The sequence below is a fragment of the Oncorhynchus masou genome, chromosome 24, assembly GCF_036934945.1.
Source record: "Oncorhynchus masou masou isolate Uvic2021 chromosome 24, UVic_Omas_1.1, whole genome shotgun sequence".
NCBI lineage: Eukaryota > Metazoa > Chordata > Actinopteri > Salmoniformes > Salmonidae > Oncorhynchus > Oncorhynchus masou.
Genome location: NC_088235.1, coordinates 99,728,456 through 99,740,955, shown reverse-complemented (window position 1 = coordinate 99,740,955; position 12,500 = coordinate 99,728,456). Strand labels below are relative to the sequence as shown.

General features: G+C 50.6%; 1 protein-coding gene across 2 annotated transcripts in view; it reads left to right on the top strand.

Annotated features, from left to right (window-relative positions):
* LOC135513123 (zinc finger CCCH domain-containing protein 3-like) overlaps positions 1-12,500 on the top strand; it is a 112,407-nt gene that overhangs the window by 95,356 nt on the left and 4,551 nt on the right. For both annotated transcript variants that reach the window (XM_064935849.1, XM_064935848.1), the window contains exons 10-11: positions 5,864-6,033; positions 10,633-10,802. In XM_064935849.1, the coding sequence (XP_064791921.1) occupies positions 5,864-6,033; positions 10,633-10,802 (340 nt within the window). The remainder of the gene's footprint in view (positions 1-5,863; positions 6,034-10,632; positions 10,803-12,500) is intronic.

Here is a 12,500-nt window from a genome sequence, read left to right as displayed (position 1 = left end):
TTCCACTGCTCCAGATTCTTAATGGCAGTGACCTTTACACCCCTCTAGCCAACACTTAGCATTGTGCATGGTGATCTTAGGCTTGTGTGCGGCTGCTCTGCCATAGAAACCCATTTCATTAAGCTCCCAACGAATAGATCTTGTGCTAACGTTGCTTCCAGAAGTATTTTGGAACTCGGTACTGGGTGTTACAGACGATTTTTACGCGATTAATTACACAGCGGTCCCATTCGGTGAGCTTGTGTGGCCTACACAGGAGGTTTGGAAATGGCTGGAGATGAAAGTCACTGAGCTCTTCAGTAAGGCCATTTTACTGCCTGGCTGTGTGCTCGATTTTATACACCTGTCCATAGTGACATCATCCCTGTCCCTACATTCACCCCTAATACCACTTCTATCCTCTTCTATCCTTTCTTATACCCCCTCCTTATATCCTCTCCTCTATCCTTCCTTCCTTTCCTCTATCCTTCCTTCCTCTGTCTCTCTCTTTCCGTTTCTCTCTTTCCGTTTCTCTCTTTCCGTTTCTCTTTCCGTTTCTCTCTTTCCGTTTCTCTTTCCGTTTCTCTCTTTCTGTTTCCCTCTCCGTTTTGCTCTTTCCGTTTCACTCTCTCTCTGTCTCGCTCTCTCTCTGTCTCGCTCTCTCTCTGTCTCGCTCGCTCTCTCTGTCTCGCTCTCTCTCTGTCTCGCTCGCTCTCTCTGTCTCGCTCGCTCTCTCTGTCTCGCTCGCTCTCTCTGTCTCGCTCGCTCGCTCTCTCTGTCTCGCTCGCTCGCTCTCTCTGTCTCGCTCGCTCTCTCTGTCTCGCTCGCTCTCTCTGTCTCGCTCGCTCTCTCTGTCTCGCTCGCTCTCTCTGTCTCGCTCTCTCTCGCTCTGTCTCGCGCTCTCTCGCTCTGTCTCGCGCTCTCTCGCTCTCTCTCGCTCTGTCTCGCGCTCTCTCGCTCTGTCTCGCGCTCTCTCGCTCTGTCTCGCGCTCTCTCGCTCTGTCTCGCTCTGTCTCGCGCTCTCTCGCTCTGTCTCGCGCTCTCTCGCTCTGTCTCGCGCTCTCGCTCTGTCTCGCGCTCTCTCGCTCTGTCTCTCGCTCTGTCTCGCGCTCTCTCGCTCTGTCTCGCGCTCTCTCGCGCTCTCTCGCCCTGTCTCGCGCTCTCTCGCTCTGTCTCGCGCTCTCTCGCTCTGACCTGCGCTCTCTCGCTTTGACTCGCGCTCTCTCGCTCTGTCTCGCGCTCTCTCTGTCTCGCGCTCTCTCGCTCTGTCTCGCGCTCTCTCGCTCTGTCTCGCGCTCTCTCGCTCTGTCTCGCGCTCTCTCGCTCTGTCTCGCTCTCTCGCTCTGTCTCGCGCTCTCTCGCTCTGTCTCGCGCTCTCTCGCTCTGTCTCGCGCTCTCTCGCTCTCTCTCGCTCTCTCGCTCTCTCGCTCTCTCTCGCGCTCTCTCGCTCTCTCTCGCTCTCTCGCTCTCTCTCGCGCTAGCTCTCGCTCTCTCTCGCGCTAGCTCTCGCTCTCTCGCGCTCGCTCTGTCTCGCGCTCGCTCTGTCTCGCGCTCGCTCTGTCTCGCGCTCGCTCTGTCTCGCGCTCGCTCGCTCTGTCTCTCGCTCGCTCGCTCTGTCTCTCGCTCGCTCTGTCTCTCGCTCGCTCTGTCTCTCGCTCGCTCTGTCTCTCGCTCGCTCTGTCTCTCGCTCGCTCTGTCTCTCGCTCGCTCTGTCTCTCGCTCGCTCTGTCTCGCGCTCGCTCTGTCTCGCGCTCGCTCTGTCTCGCGCTCGCTCGCTCTGTCTCTCGCTCGCTCGCTCTGTCTCTCGCTCGCTCTGTCTCTCGCTCGCTCTGTCTCGCGCTCGCTCTGTCTCGCGCTCGCTCTGTCTCGCGCTCGTTCTGCTCGCTCTCTCGTTCTGCTCGCTCTCTCTCGCTCGCTCTGTCTCGCGCTCGCTCTGTCTCGCGCTCGCTCTGTCGCGCGCTCGCTCTGTCTCGCGCGCTCGCTCTGTCGCGCGCGCTCGCTCTCTCCGTCTCGCGCGCTCGCTCGCTCTGTCTCGCGCCCTCGCTCTCTCTGTCTCGCTCGCTCGCTCTCTCTGTCTCGTGCGCTCGCTCGCTCTCTCTGTCTCGCGCGCTCGCTCTCTCTGTCTCGCGCACTCGCTCTCTGTCTCGCGCGCGCTCTCTCTGTCTCGCTCTCTCTCTCTCGCGCTCTCTCGCGCTCTCTCGCTCTGTCTCGCGCTCTCTCGCTCTGTCTCGCGCTCTCTCGCTCTGTCTCGCGCTCTCTCGCTCTGTCTCGCGCTCTCTCGCTCTGTCTCGCGCTCTCTCGCTCTGTCTCTCGCTCTGTCTCGCGCTCTCTCGCTCTGTCTCGCGCTCTCTCGCTCTGTCTCGCGCTCTCTCGCTCTGTCTCGCGCTCTCTCGCTCTGTCTCGCGCTCTCTCGCTCTGTCTCGCGCTCTCTCGCTCTGTCTCGCGCTCGCTCTGTCTCGCGCTCGCTCTGTCTCGCGCTCGCTCTGTCTCGCGCTCGCTCTGTCTCGCGCTCGCTCTGTCTCGCGCTCGCTCTGTCTCGCGCTCGCTCTGTCTCGCGCTCGCTCTGTCTCGCGCTCGCTCTGTCGCGCGCTCGCTCTCTCTGTCTCGCGCGCTCGCTCTCTCTGTCTCGCGCGCTCGCTCTCTGTCTCGCGCGCTCGCTCTCTCTGTCTCGCGCGCTCGCTCTGTGTCTCGCTCTCTGTGTCTCGCTCTCTGTGTCTCGCTCTCTGTGTCTCGCTCTCTGTGTCTCGCTCTCTGTGTCTCGCTCTCTGTGTCTCGCTCTCTGTGTCTCGCTCTCTGTGTCTCGCTCTCTGTGTCTCGCTCTGTGTCTGTCTCTCTGTTGTTTCTGATTGTCTGTGTAGCACATGCTTTTTCACACTGTCAGGCCTCATTTAAATATTGCACAGAGAAATGAGTATATAAAACAAAAGGGATATTAATATTTATTCTATTAGCTGAAGTGCTTAGGTCTGTGATTTTCCGTGTGTGTGTGTGTGTATTGCAGCGTGCTAGCTGGCGGCTGCGTGATGGATAGCAGGCAGTAATTATAGATGGAGAAAGTGCTGATGATGGCTGTATGGGGCAGACAGACACTCCAGCAGTTCAGGGGTTAACCCTGCTTCTCTCTCTCTCTCGATCTCCATCTTCTTCTCTCGTTCCATCTCTCACTTTGGCTCCCACTCCCTTATCCGTCCCTCGCTCTCTTCCTCTCTTCTCTATCTACCCCCACCAGTACCACCTTCACTTTCATTCTCCATCCTTATTCCTCTTCTCCCTGTTTTCTTGTCTCTTTCACTTTTTTGTTATTTTGCTCCTCTCTTTCTCATTTCCTCCAATTCGGTCTCTTTCTTGGTCTCTCCTTCTCTCATCCCCCTGATCTCCCACCTTTCTCCATCTCCACAACTCTTTCAACGTCCCTTCCTCTCTTTTCAACCCCAATCCACCCCTCCGTGTCTCTCCACCCCCCCGTGTGTCTCTCCACCCCCCCCGTGTGTCTCTCCACCCTCCTCCGTGTGTCTCTCCACCCTCCTCCGTGTGTTTCTCCACCCTCCTCCGTGTGTCTCTCCACCATCCTCCGTGTGTCTCTCCACCATCCTCCGTGTGTCTCTCCACCATCCTCCATGTGTCTCTCCACCATCCTCCGTGTGTCTCTCCACCCTCCTCTGTGTCTCTCCACCCTCCTCTGTGTCTCTCCACCCTCCTCTGTGTGTCTCTCCACCCTCCTCTGTGTCTCTCCACCCTCCTCTGTGTCTTTCTCCACCCTCCTCTGTCTCTCCACCCTCCTCTGTGTCTCTCTCCACCCTCCTCTGTGTCCCTCTCCACCCTCCTCTGTGTCCCTCTCCACCCTCCTCTGTGTCTCTCTCCACCCTCCTCTGTGTCTCTCTCCACCCTCCTCTGTCTCTCTCCACCCTCCTCTGTGTCTCTCCACCCTCCTCTTGTCTCTCTACCCTTCTTTCTGTCTCTCCACCCTCCTCTGTGTCTCTCCACCCTCCTCTGTGTCTCTCCACCCTCCTCTGTGTCTGTCCACCCTTCTTTCTGTCTCTCCACCCTCCTCTGTCTCTCCACCCTCCTCTGTGTCTCTCCACCATCCTCTGTGTTTCTCCACCCTCCTTTCTGTCTCTCCACCCTTCTTTCTGTCTCTCCACCCTCCTCTGTGTCTCTCCACCCTCCTCTGTGTCTCTCCACCCTTCTTTCTGTCTCTCCACCCTTCTTTCTGTCTCTCCACCCTCCTGTGTCTCTCCACCCTCCTCTGTGTCTCTCCACCCTTCTTTCTGTCTCTCCACCCTCCTTTCTGTCTCTCCACCCGCCTCTGTGTCTCTCCACCCTCCTCTGTGTCTCTCCACCCTCCTCTGTGTCTCTCCACCCTCCTCTGTGTCTCTCTACCCTCCTCTGTGTCTCTCTACCCTCCTCTGTGTCTCTCCACCCTCCTCTGTCTCTCCACCCTCCTCTGTCTCTCCACCCTCCTCTGTCTCTCCACCCTCCTCTGTCTCTCCACCCTCCTCTGTCTCTCCACCCTCCTCTGTCTCTCTACCCTTCTTTCTGTCTCTCAACCCCTTCTCTGTGTCTCTCCACCCTCCTCTGTGTCTCTCCACCCTCCTCTGTGTCTCTCCACCCTCCTCTGTGTCTCTCTACCCTTCTTTCTGTCTCTCTACCCTCCTCTGTCTCTCCACCCTCCTCTGTGTCTCTTTTCTCATAGCCTCTCTCTCTCTTTCCCCCTTCCCTCCCTCTTTCCCTCTTCTTCTCTCTCTGTAATGGTAAATGTGCTGACTCGTCCTGGTTTGGGGCCCAGTGGAGAGAGCTCTTCTAATAGACCTGAGACATCCCAGCATTCCTTAAATCAAGTGGAAAATTGTTAACTTGGTGTGGAATAAAGATGTTCTGTCCACTTTCACTTTTTTTTAAATCTTCCATTTCTCGGCTCGTTCTCTCGCGCTCTCTCTCTTCAGTGTTTTATGAAAATGACAATGTATGAGACAGCTGTGAGTCTTAGTGGACTTGGCTTTTAGCTCAATTTCCCCCCCATCTCCTTATACTGGAGAAAGGCTCTAAACTGTTGTAAGTCTTTGTATGGTCCCATTCCCTGGTCTATAGACCAGCACTATAGCCCCTGGGTGGATATCAGTTAGAATGTAAAGGGTTGAAAATCTGCCCCTCCACTCAGACTGTTGAATTGAAACAGACCAATACTGTAATAGAGACAGACAGGCCTTGCTACATTTTCCAAATGGCGCCAATGTTTACGTTAGGGCATAAAAACATATAGAATTTGTCAAAATCAACACTTCCCATGCATTTGTGAGTGTTTTGGTTTGCCTCTTCCTGAAAGTGAGCTGAGTCTAAGATCTAACCTGGCCTGGTCCTTGGGGTGCAAGACATGGATGTGATGAGGGTTGGGGTAGGGGCTGTAAGGGTAGCAGAAGGTAAGGTGCCTCATCAGGGAGAGGAGAGGGGTGCCAGAGCTGCAGGGATCATGGGGTGACCTGGAGTCCAAAGTGTTCCTGGAAACTCGATCGGCAGACCCCTCCGCCCCCCGACCCTTGCTCTATTTCTGGCAGGCAGCCATTGCGAGTGTACCCATGAGTTTACCAGTTACATTGCCAAACGCACAAATGCCTGGCCGTCCCGTCTTCAGTCAGCTGTTTGCCCCGCACCTTTTTTTTAGATATATTTTATTTTCATTATCTATAACCGTTGGTTTAATGGTTATATGGTAATTGTGTCAGCCCTGCACACTCTGACCGCCACACACACACTCTGACCGCCACACACACCTGAAAAACAGAGTAACTCACCACGCACATCCCATGTCCGCTTCCTGTGATCTGTTAGGCTCATTTGTGTTTTATGTCTGTCCTCTCCTCTGACCTCTCCTCTGTCCTCTCCTCAGTGTAAGAAGAAGCACACCCTGGTGTGTCCAGACTTCTCCAGTACTGGCTCCTGTCCCCAAGGGGCCCATTGTAAGCTCCAGCACCGTCAGAGGGCCAAACGCACCACTCCTAACGCCAGGGCAACTACAGGCCCCTCCGCCACCCCGGCCAAGAAGGCCCGTACCAAGAGGTCAGGACACAGGCTCTCGGTCAAGATAATCAAGCAATAAACCCAATGTCATTTCAACCAGTTTTACCCATTAGAAAGTGGAATGGAATAAATGTAATGAACATTTGAAATGTAACAATAAGTCTTGGAACTCCCTCTCCCGGATCCGGGAGAATTGTCATCAACTGACACTAATTAGCATAACGCAACAGACAAAAAATATTACTAGAAAATATTCATATTCGTGAAATATATTGAAACACAGCTTAGCCTTTTGTTAATCACCCTGTCATCTCAGATTTTGAAATTATGCTTTACAGCCAAAACAAGACAAGCATTTGTGTAAGTTTATCGATAGCCTATTATGCCTAGCTAGCAGCAGGCAACCTGGTCACGAAAATCAGAAAAGCAATCAAATTAAATTGTTTACCTTTGATGCGCTTCGGATGTTTTCACTCACGAGACTCCCAGTTAAATAGCAAATGTTCCTTTTTTTTCCAAAATATTATTTTTGTACCCGAAATAGCTCCGTTAGTTCTTCACGTTTGGCTGAGATTTCGACAGGAAATTGTGGTCACGACAGCGGCAAAAAAATATTCCAAATTAGCTCCATAATATCGACAGAAACATGGCAAACGTTGTTTATAATCAATCCTCAAGGTGTTTTTCAAATATCTATTCGATAAGGTTGGAGTCACACTCAAAATTAAAGTGGAAAACCACACTACAGGAACCAATACACGCAGTCAGTCAGGAAAGCTAAGGCCAGCTTCTTCAGGCAGAAATTTGCATCCTGTAGCTCCAACTCCAAAAAGTTCTGGGACACTGTGAAGTCCATGGAGAACAACAGCACCTCCTCCCAGCTGCCCATTACACTGAGGCTAGGTAACACGGTCACCACCGATAAATCCATGATTATCAAAAACTTCAACAAGCATTTCTCAACGGCTGGCCATGCCTTCCGCCTGGCTACTCCAACCAGGTTCTCCTTTACCCAAATCCAGATAGCAGATGTTCTGAAAGAGCTGCAAAACCTGGACCCGTACAAATCAGCTGGGCTTGATAATCTGGACCCTCTATTTCTGAAACTATCCGCTGCCATTGTCGCAACCCCTATTACCAGCCTGTTCAACCTCTCTTTCATATCGTCTGAGATCCCCAAGGATTGGAAAGCTGCCGCAGTCATCCCCCTCTTCAAAGGGGGAGACACCCTGGACCCAAACTGTTACAGACCTATATCCATCCTGCCCTGCCTATCTAAGGTCTTCGAAAGCCAAGTCAACAAACAGGTCACTGACCATCTCGAATCACACCGTACCTTCTCCGCTGTGCAATCTGGTTTCCGAGCCGGTCACGGGTGCAACTCAGCCACGCTCAAGGTACTAAACGATATCATAACAGCTATCGATACAAGACAGTACTGTGCAGCCGTCTTCATCGACCTTGCCAAGGCTTTCGACTCTGTCAATCACCATATTCTTATCGGCAGGCTCAGTAGCCTTGGTTTTTCTGATGACTGCCTTGCCTGGTTCACCAACTACTTTGCAGACAGAGTGCAGTGTGTCAAATTGGAGGGCATGCTGTCCGGTCCTCTGGCAGTCTCTATGGGGGTGCCACAGGGTTCAATTATCGGGCCGACTCTTCTCTGTATATATCAATGATGTTGCTCTTGCTGCAGGCGATTCCCTGATCCACCTCTATGCAGACGACACCATTCTATATACTTCCGGCCCGTCCTTGGACACTGTGCTATCTAACCTCCAAACAAGCTTCAATGCCATACAACACTCCTTCCGTGGCCTCCAACTGCTCTTCAACGCTAGTAAAACCAAATGCATGCTTTTCAACCGTTCGCTGCCTGCACCCGCACGTCTGACTAGTATCACCACCCTGGATGGTTCCGACCTTGAATATGTGGACATCTATAAGTACCTAGGTGTCTGGCTAGACTGTAAACTCTCCTTCCAGACTCATATCAAACATCTCCAATCGAAAATCAAATCTAGAGTCGGCTTTCTATTCCGCAACAAAGCCTCCTTTACTCACGCCGCCAAACTTACCCTAGTAAAACTGACTATCCTACCGATCCTCGACTTCGGCGACGTCATCTACAAAATAGCTTCCAACACTCTACTCAGCAAACTGGATGCGGTTTATCACAGTGCCATCCGTTTTGTCACTAAAGCACCTTATACCACCCACCACTGCGACTTGTATGCTCTAGTCGGCTGGCCCTCGCTACATATTCGTCGCCAGACCCACTGGTTCCAGGTCATCTACAAGTCCATGCTAGGTAAAGCTCCGCCTTATCTCAGTTCACTGGTCACGATGGCAACACCCACCCATAGCACGCGCTCCAGCAGGTGTATCTCACTGATCATCCCTAAAGCCAACACCTCATTTGGCCGCCTTTCGTTCCAGTTCTCTGCTGCCTGTGACTGGAACGAATTGCAAAAATCGCTGAAGTTGGAGACTTTTATCTCCCTCACCAACTTCAAGAATCTGCTATCTGAGCAGCTAACCGATCGCTGCAGCTGTACATAGTCTTATCGGTAAATAGCCCACCCAATTTTACCTACCTCATCCCCATACTGTTTTTATTTATTTACTTTTCTGCTCTTTTGCACACCGATATCGCTACCTGTACATGACCATCTGATCATTTATCACTCCAGTGTTAATCTGCAAACTTGTAATTATTTGCCTACCTCCTCATGCCTTTTGCACACAATGTATATAGACTCTTTTTTTTCTACTGTGTTATTGACTTGTTTATTGTTTACTCCATGTGTAACTCCGTGTTGTCTGTTCACACTGTTATGCTTTATCTTGGCCAGGTCGCAGTTGCAAATGAGAACTTGTTCTCAACTAGCCTACCTGGTTAAATAAAGGTGAAATAAATGAAAAACTTAAAAAAAAAACTTTGATGTAATGTCCTTAAAACAAGTCAAAATGAGGCTCAGTAGTGTGTGTGGTCTCCACGTGCCTGTATGACCTCCCTACAACGCCTGGGCATGCTCCTGATGAGGTGACGGATGGTCTCCTGAGGGATCTCCTCCCAGTCCTGGACTAAAGCATCCGCCAACTCCTGGACAGTCTGTGGTGCAACGTGGCATTGGTGGATGGAGCGAGACATGATGGCCCAGATGTGCTCAATTGGATTCAGGTCTGGGCAACGGGCGGGCCAGTCCATAGCATCAATGCCTTCCTCTTGCAGGAACTGCTGACACACTCCAGCCACATGAGGTCTAGCATTGTCTTGCATTAGGAGGAACCCAGGGCCAACCGCTCCAGCATATGGTCTCACAAGGGGTCTGAGGATCTCATCTCGGTACCTAATGGCAGTCAGGCTACCACTGGCGAGCACATGGAAATGTAGAAATGCCACCCCACACCATGACTGACCCACCGCCAAACCGGTCATGCTGGAGGATGTTGCAGGCAGCAGAACGTTCTCCACGGCGTCTCCAGACTCTGTCACGTGCTCAGTGTGAACCTGCTTTCATCTGTGAAGAGCACAGGGCGCCAGTGGCGAATTTGCCAATCTTGGTGTTCTCTGGCAAATGCCAAACGTCCTGCACGGTGTTGGGCTGTAAGCACAACCCCCACCTGTGGACGTCAGGCCCTCATACCACCTCATGGAGTCTGTTTCTGACCGTTTGAGCACATTTGTGGCCTGCTGGAGGTCATTTTGCAGGGCTCTGGCAGTGCTCCTCCTGCTCCTCCTTGAACAAAGGCAGAGGTAGCGGTCCTGCTGCTGGGTTGTTGTCCTTCTACGGCCTTCTCCACATCTCCTGATGTACTGGCCTGTCTCCTGGTAGCACCTCCATGCTCTGGACACTACGCTGACAGACACAGCAAACCTTCTTGCCACAGCTCGCATTGAGGTGCCATCCTGGATGAGCTGCACTACCTGAGCCACTTGTGTGGGTTGTAGACTTCGTCTCATGCTACCACTAGAGTGAAAGCACCGCCAGCATTCAAAGTGACCAAAACATCAGCCAGGAAGCATAGGAACTGAGAACTGGTCTGTGGTCCCCACCTGCAGAACCACTCCTTTATTGGGTGTGTCTTGCTAATTGTCTATAATTTCCACCTGTTGTCTATTCCATTTTCACAACAGCATGTCTATTACGCAAGAATTACTCTGAGAGCCCTCAGCCGTTTACGCTCATTCTTCAACATAAAGGTGTGAAACTACGTCAAAATGCTGTCGACACCTTGGGGAATACGTAGAAAAAGGAATCTGGTTGATAGCCATTCACTGTTCAATAGGGACGCATCGGAACGCAGAGCTTTCAAAACATGAGTCACTTCCTGATTGGATTTTTCTCAGGCTTTTGCCTATCAGTTCTGTTATACTCAGACAATATTTTTACAATTTTGGAAACTTTAGAGTGTTTTCTATCCTAGGCTGTCAATTATATGCATATTCTAGCATCTTGTCCTGGCAAAATAGCCCGTTTTACTTTGGGAACGTTATTTTTCCAAAAATGAAAATAGTGCCCCCTAGTTTCAAGAGGTTAATTAATAGGCAAAAGTAATACAATATACAAAAGTGTTTTGTTCGGATATGTACAGTTTGAATGAATCACAGCGGATGTTTTCTCCTCCCTCCAGGACCAGCCTGTCAGTGGTTCTCCCTCAGGGTTCTGCTCAGGCAGATCCATCGACACCCTCGTCCTCAGGTCGTCACAACACCAAGCTGCCATCCTTCATCTCCCTTTCCAGCTCCCCAGAGGATGCAGACGCTCCGGACACGCCTCCCGCCGACAGGTCAAAGGCCACAGGTGAGAGGGCATACAGTGACCAGGAAGGTTATGGTCCAGTTCAGGGTTGTGTCCTACAGAGGTCAGGAAACTGTCTCTGTGGATGCCATGTTGGCTCCTATGGAACACAACCTGACCTGGAGGGGTCATCAAACAGAATGTTGGAACATTGTGGTGATCATTGTAAGCACAGGGATTCATCCAGCTGGCCCATGTGTTTAAAACATAGCTCAGATATAGCCCACCGCTAATCCAGGATGGTTAATGAATTATTCGCATCAAATAAAAAATAAACAAACACAAATTGCCATGAGGTAAATATTAGTGAAGGGGAAGATAAGGATGGGGAACCCCTTGATATTTGTGTACTTGTTAATGTTTTAGGAGGGTGGTACTGGCTGCAGTAGAATATAAGATTTGATAATACTTAACTGGGAGGGTAATAATGTGTAGTGGGAGAGGGGTAATAATATTTTGTTTTGGGGCGAGAGGGGGGCACAGCTGAACTCTCTGTTGACAGACTGATAGATACAGGATGAGGCAAGGGCCTCCCTCATTCTCCCTGTCTCCCCCTCTATCTCTGTCCACCTGCCCCTCCCTGACAGAGAGGATCCCCCGATCTCTCACACATACACACATACTTTTACTTGTTATATCTATCTCTATACATACATACATATCTCTATACATACATATCTATCTCTATACATATATGTGTGTATATATATATATACACACACACACACACACACACACACACACACACACACACACACACACACACACACACACACACACATATACACACACACAGTGGGGCAAAAAAGTATTTAGTCAGCCACCAATTGTGCAAGTTCTCCCACTTAAAAAGATGAGAGAGGCCTGTAATTTTCATCATAGGTACACTTCAGCTATGACAGACAAAATGAGAAAAAAAAATCCAGAAAATCACATTGTAGGATTTTTAAGGAATTTATTTGCAAATTATGGTGGAAAATAAGTATTTGGTCAATAACAAAAGTTTATCTCAATACGTTGTTATATACCCTTTGTTGGCAATGACAGAGGTCAAATGTTTTCTGTAAGTCTTTACAAGGTTTTCACACACTGTTGCTGGTATTTTGGCACATTCCTCCATGCAGATCTCCTCTAGAGCAGTGGTGGTTTGGGGCTGTTGCTGGGCAACATGGACTTTCAACTCCCTCCAAAGATTTTCTATGGGGTTGAGATCTGGAGACTGGCTAGGCCACTCAGGGAAACTTCTGGAAAGAAGATTTTTCTTCTTCTTGAAATGCTTCTTACGAAGCCACTCCTTCGTTGCCCGGGTGGTGTGTTTGGGATCATTGTCATGCTGAAAGACCCAGCCACGTTTCATCTTCAATGCCCTTGCTGATGGAAGGAGGTTTTCACTCAAAATCTCACGATACATGGCCCCATTCATTCTTTCCTTTAAACGGATCAGTCGTCCTGGTCCCTTTGCATGAAAACAGCCCCAAAGCATGATGTTTCCACCCCTATGCTTCACAGTAGGTATGGTGTTATTTGGATGCAACTCATCATTCTTTGTCCTCCAAACACGACGACTTGAGTTTTTACCAAAAAGTTATATTTTGGTTTCATCTAACCATATGACATTCTCCCAATCTTCTTCTGGATCATCCAAATGCTCTCTAGCAAACTTCAGACGGGCCTGGACATGTACTGGCTTAAGCAGGGGGA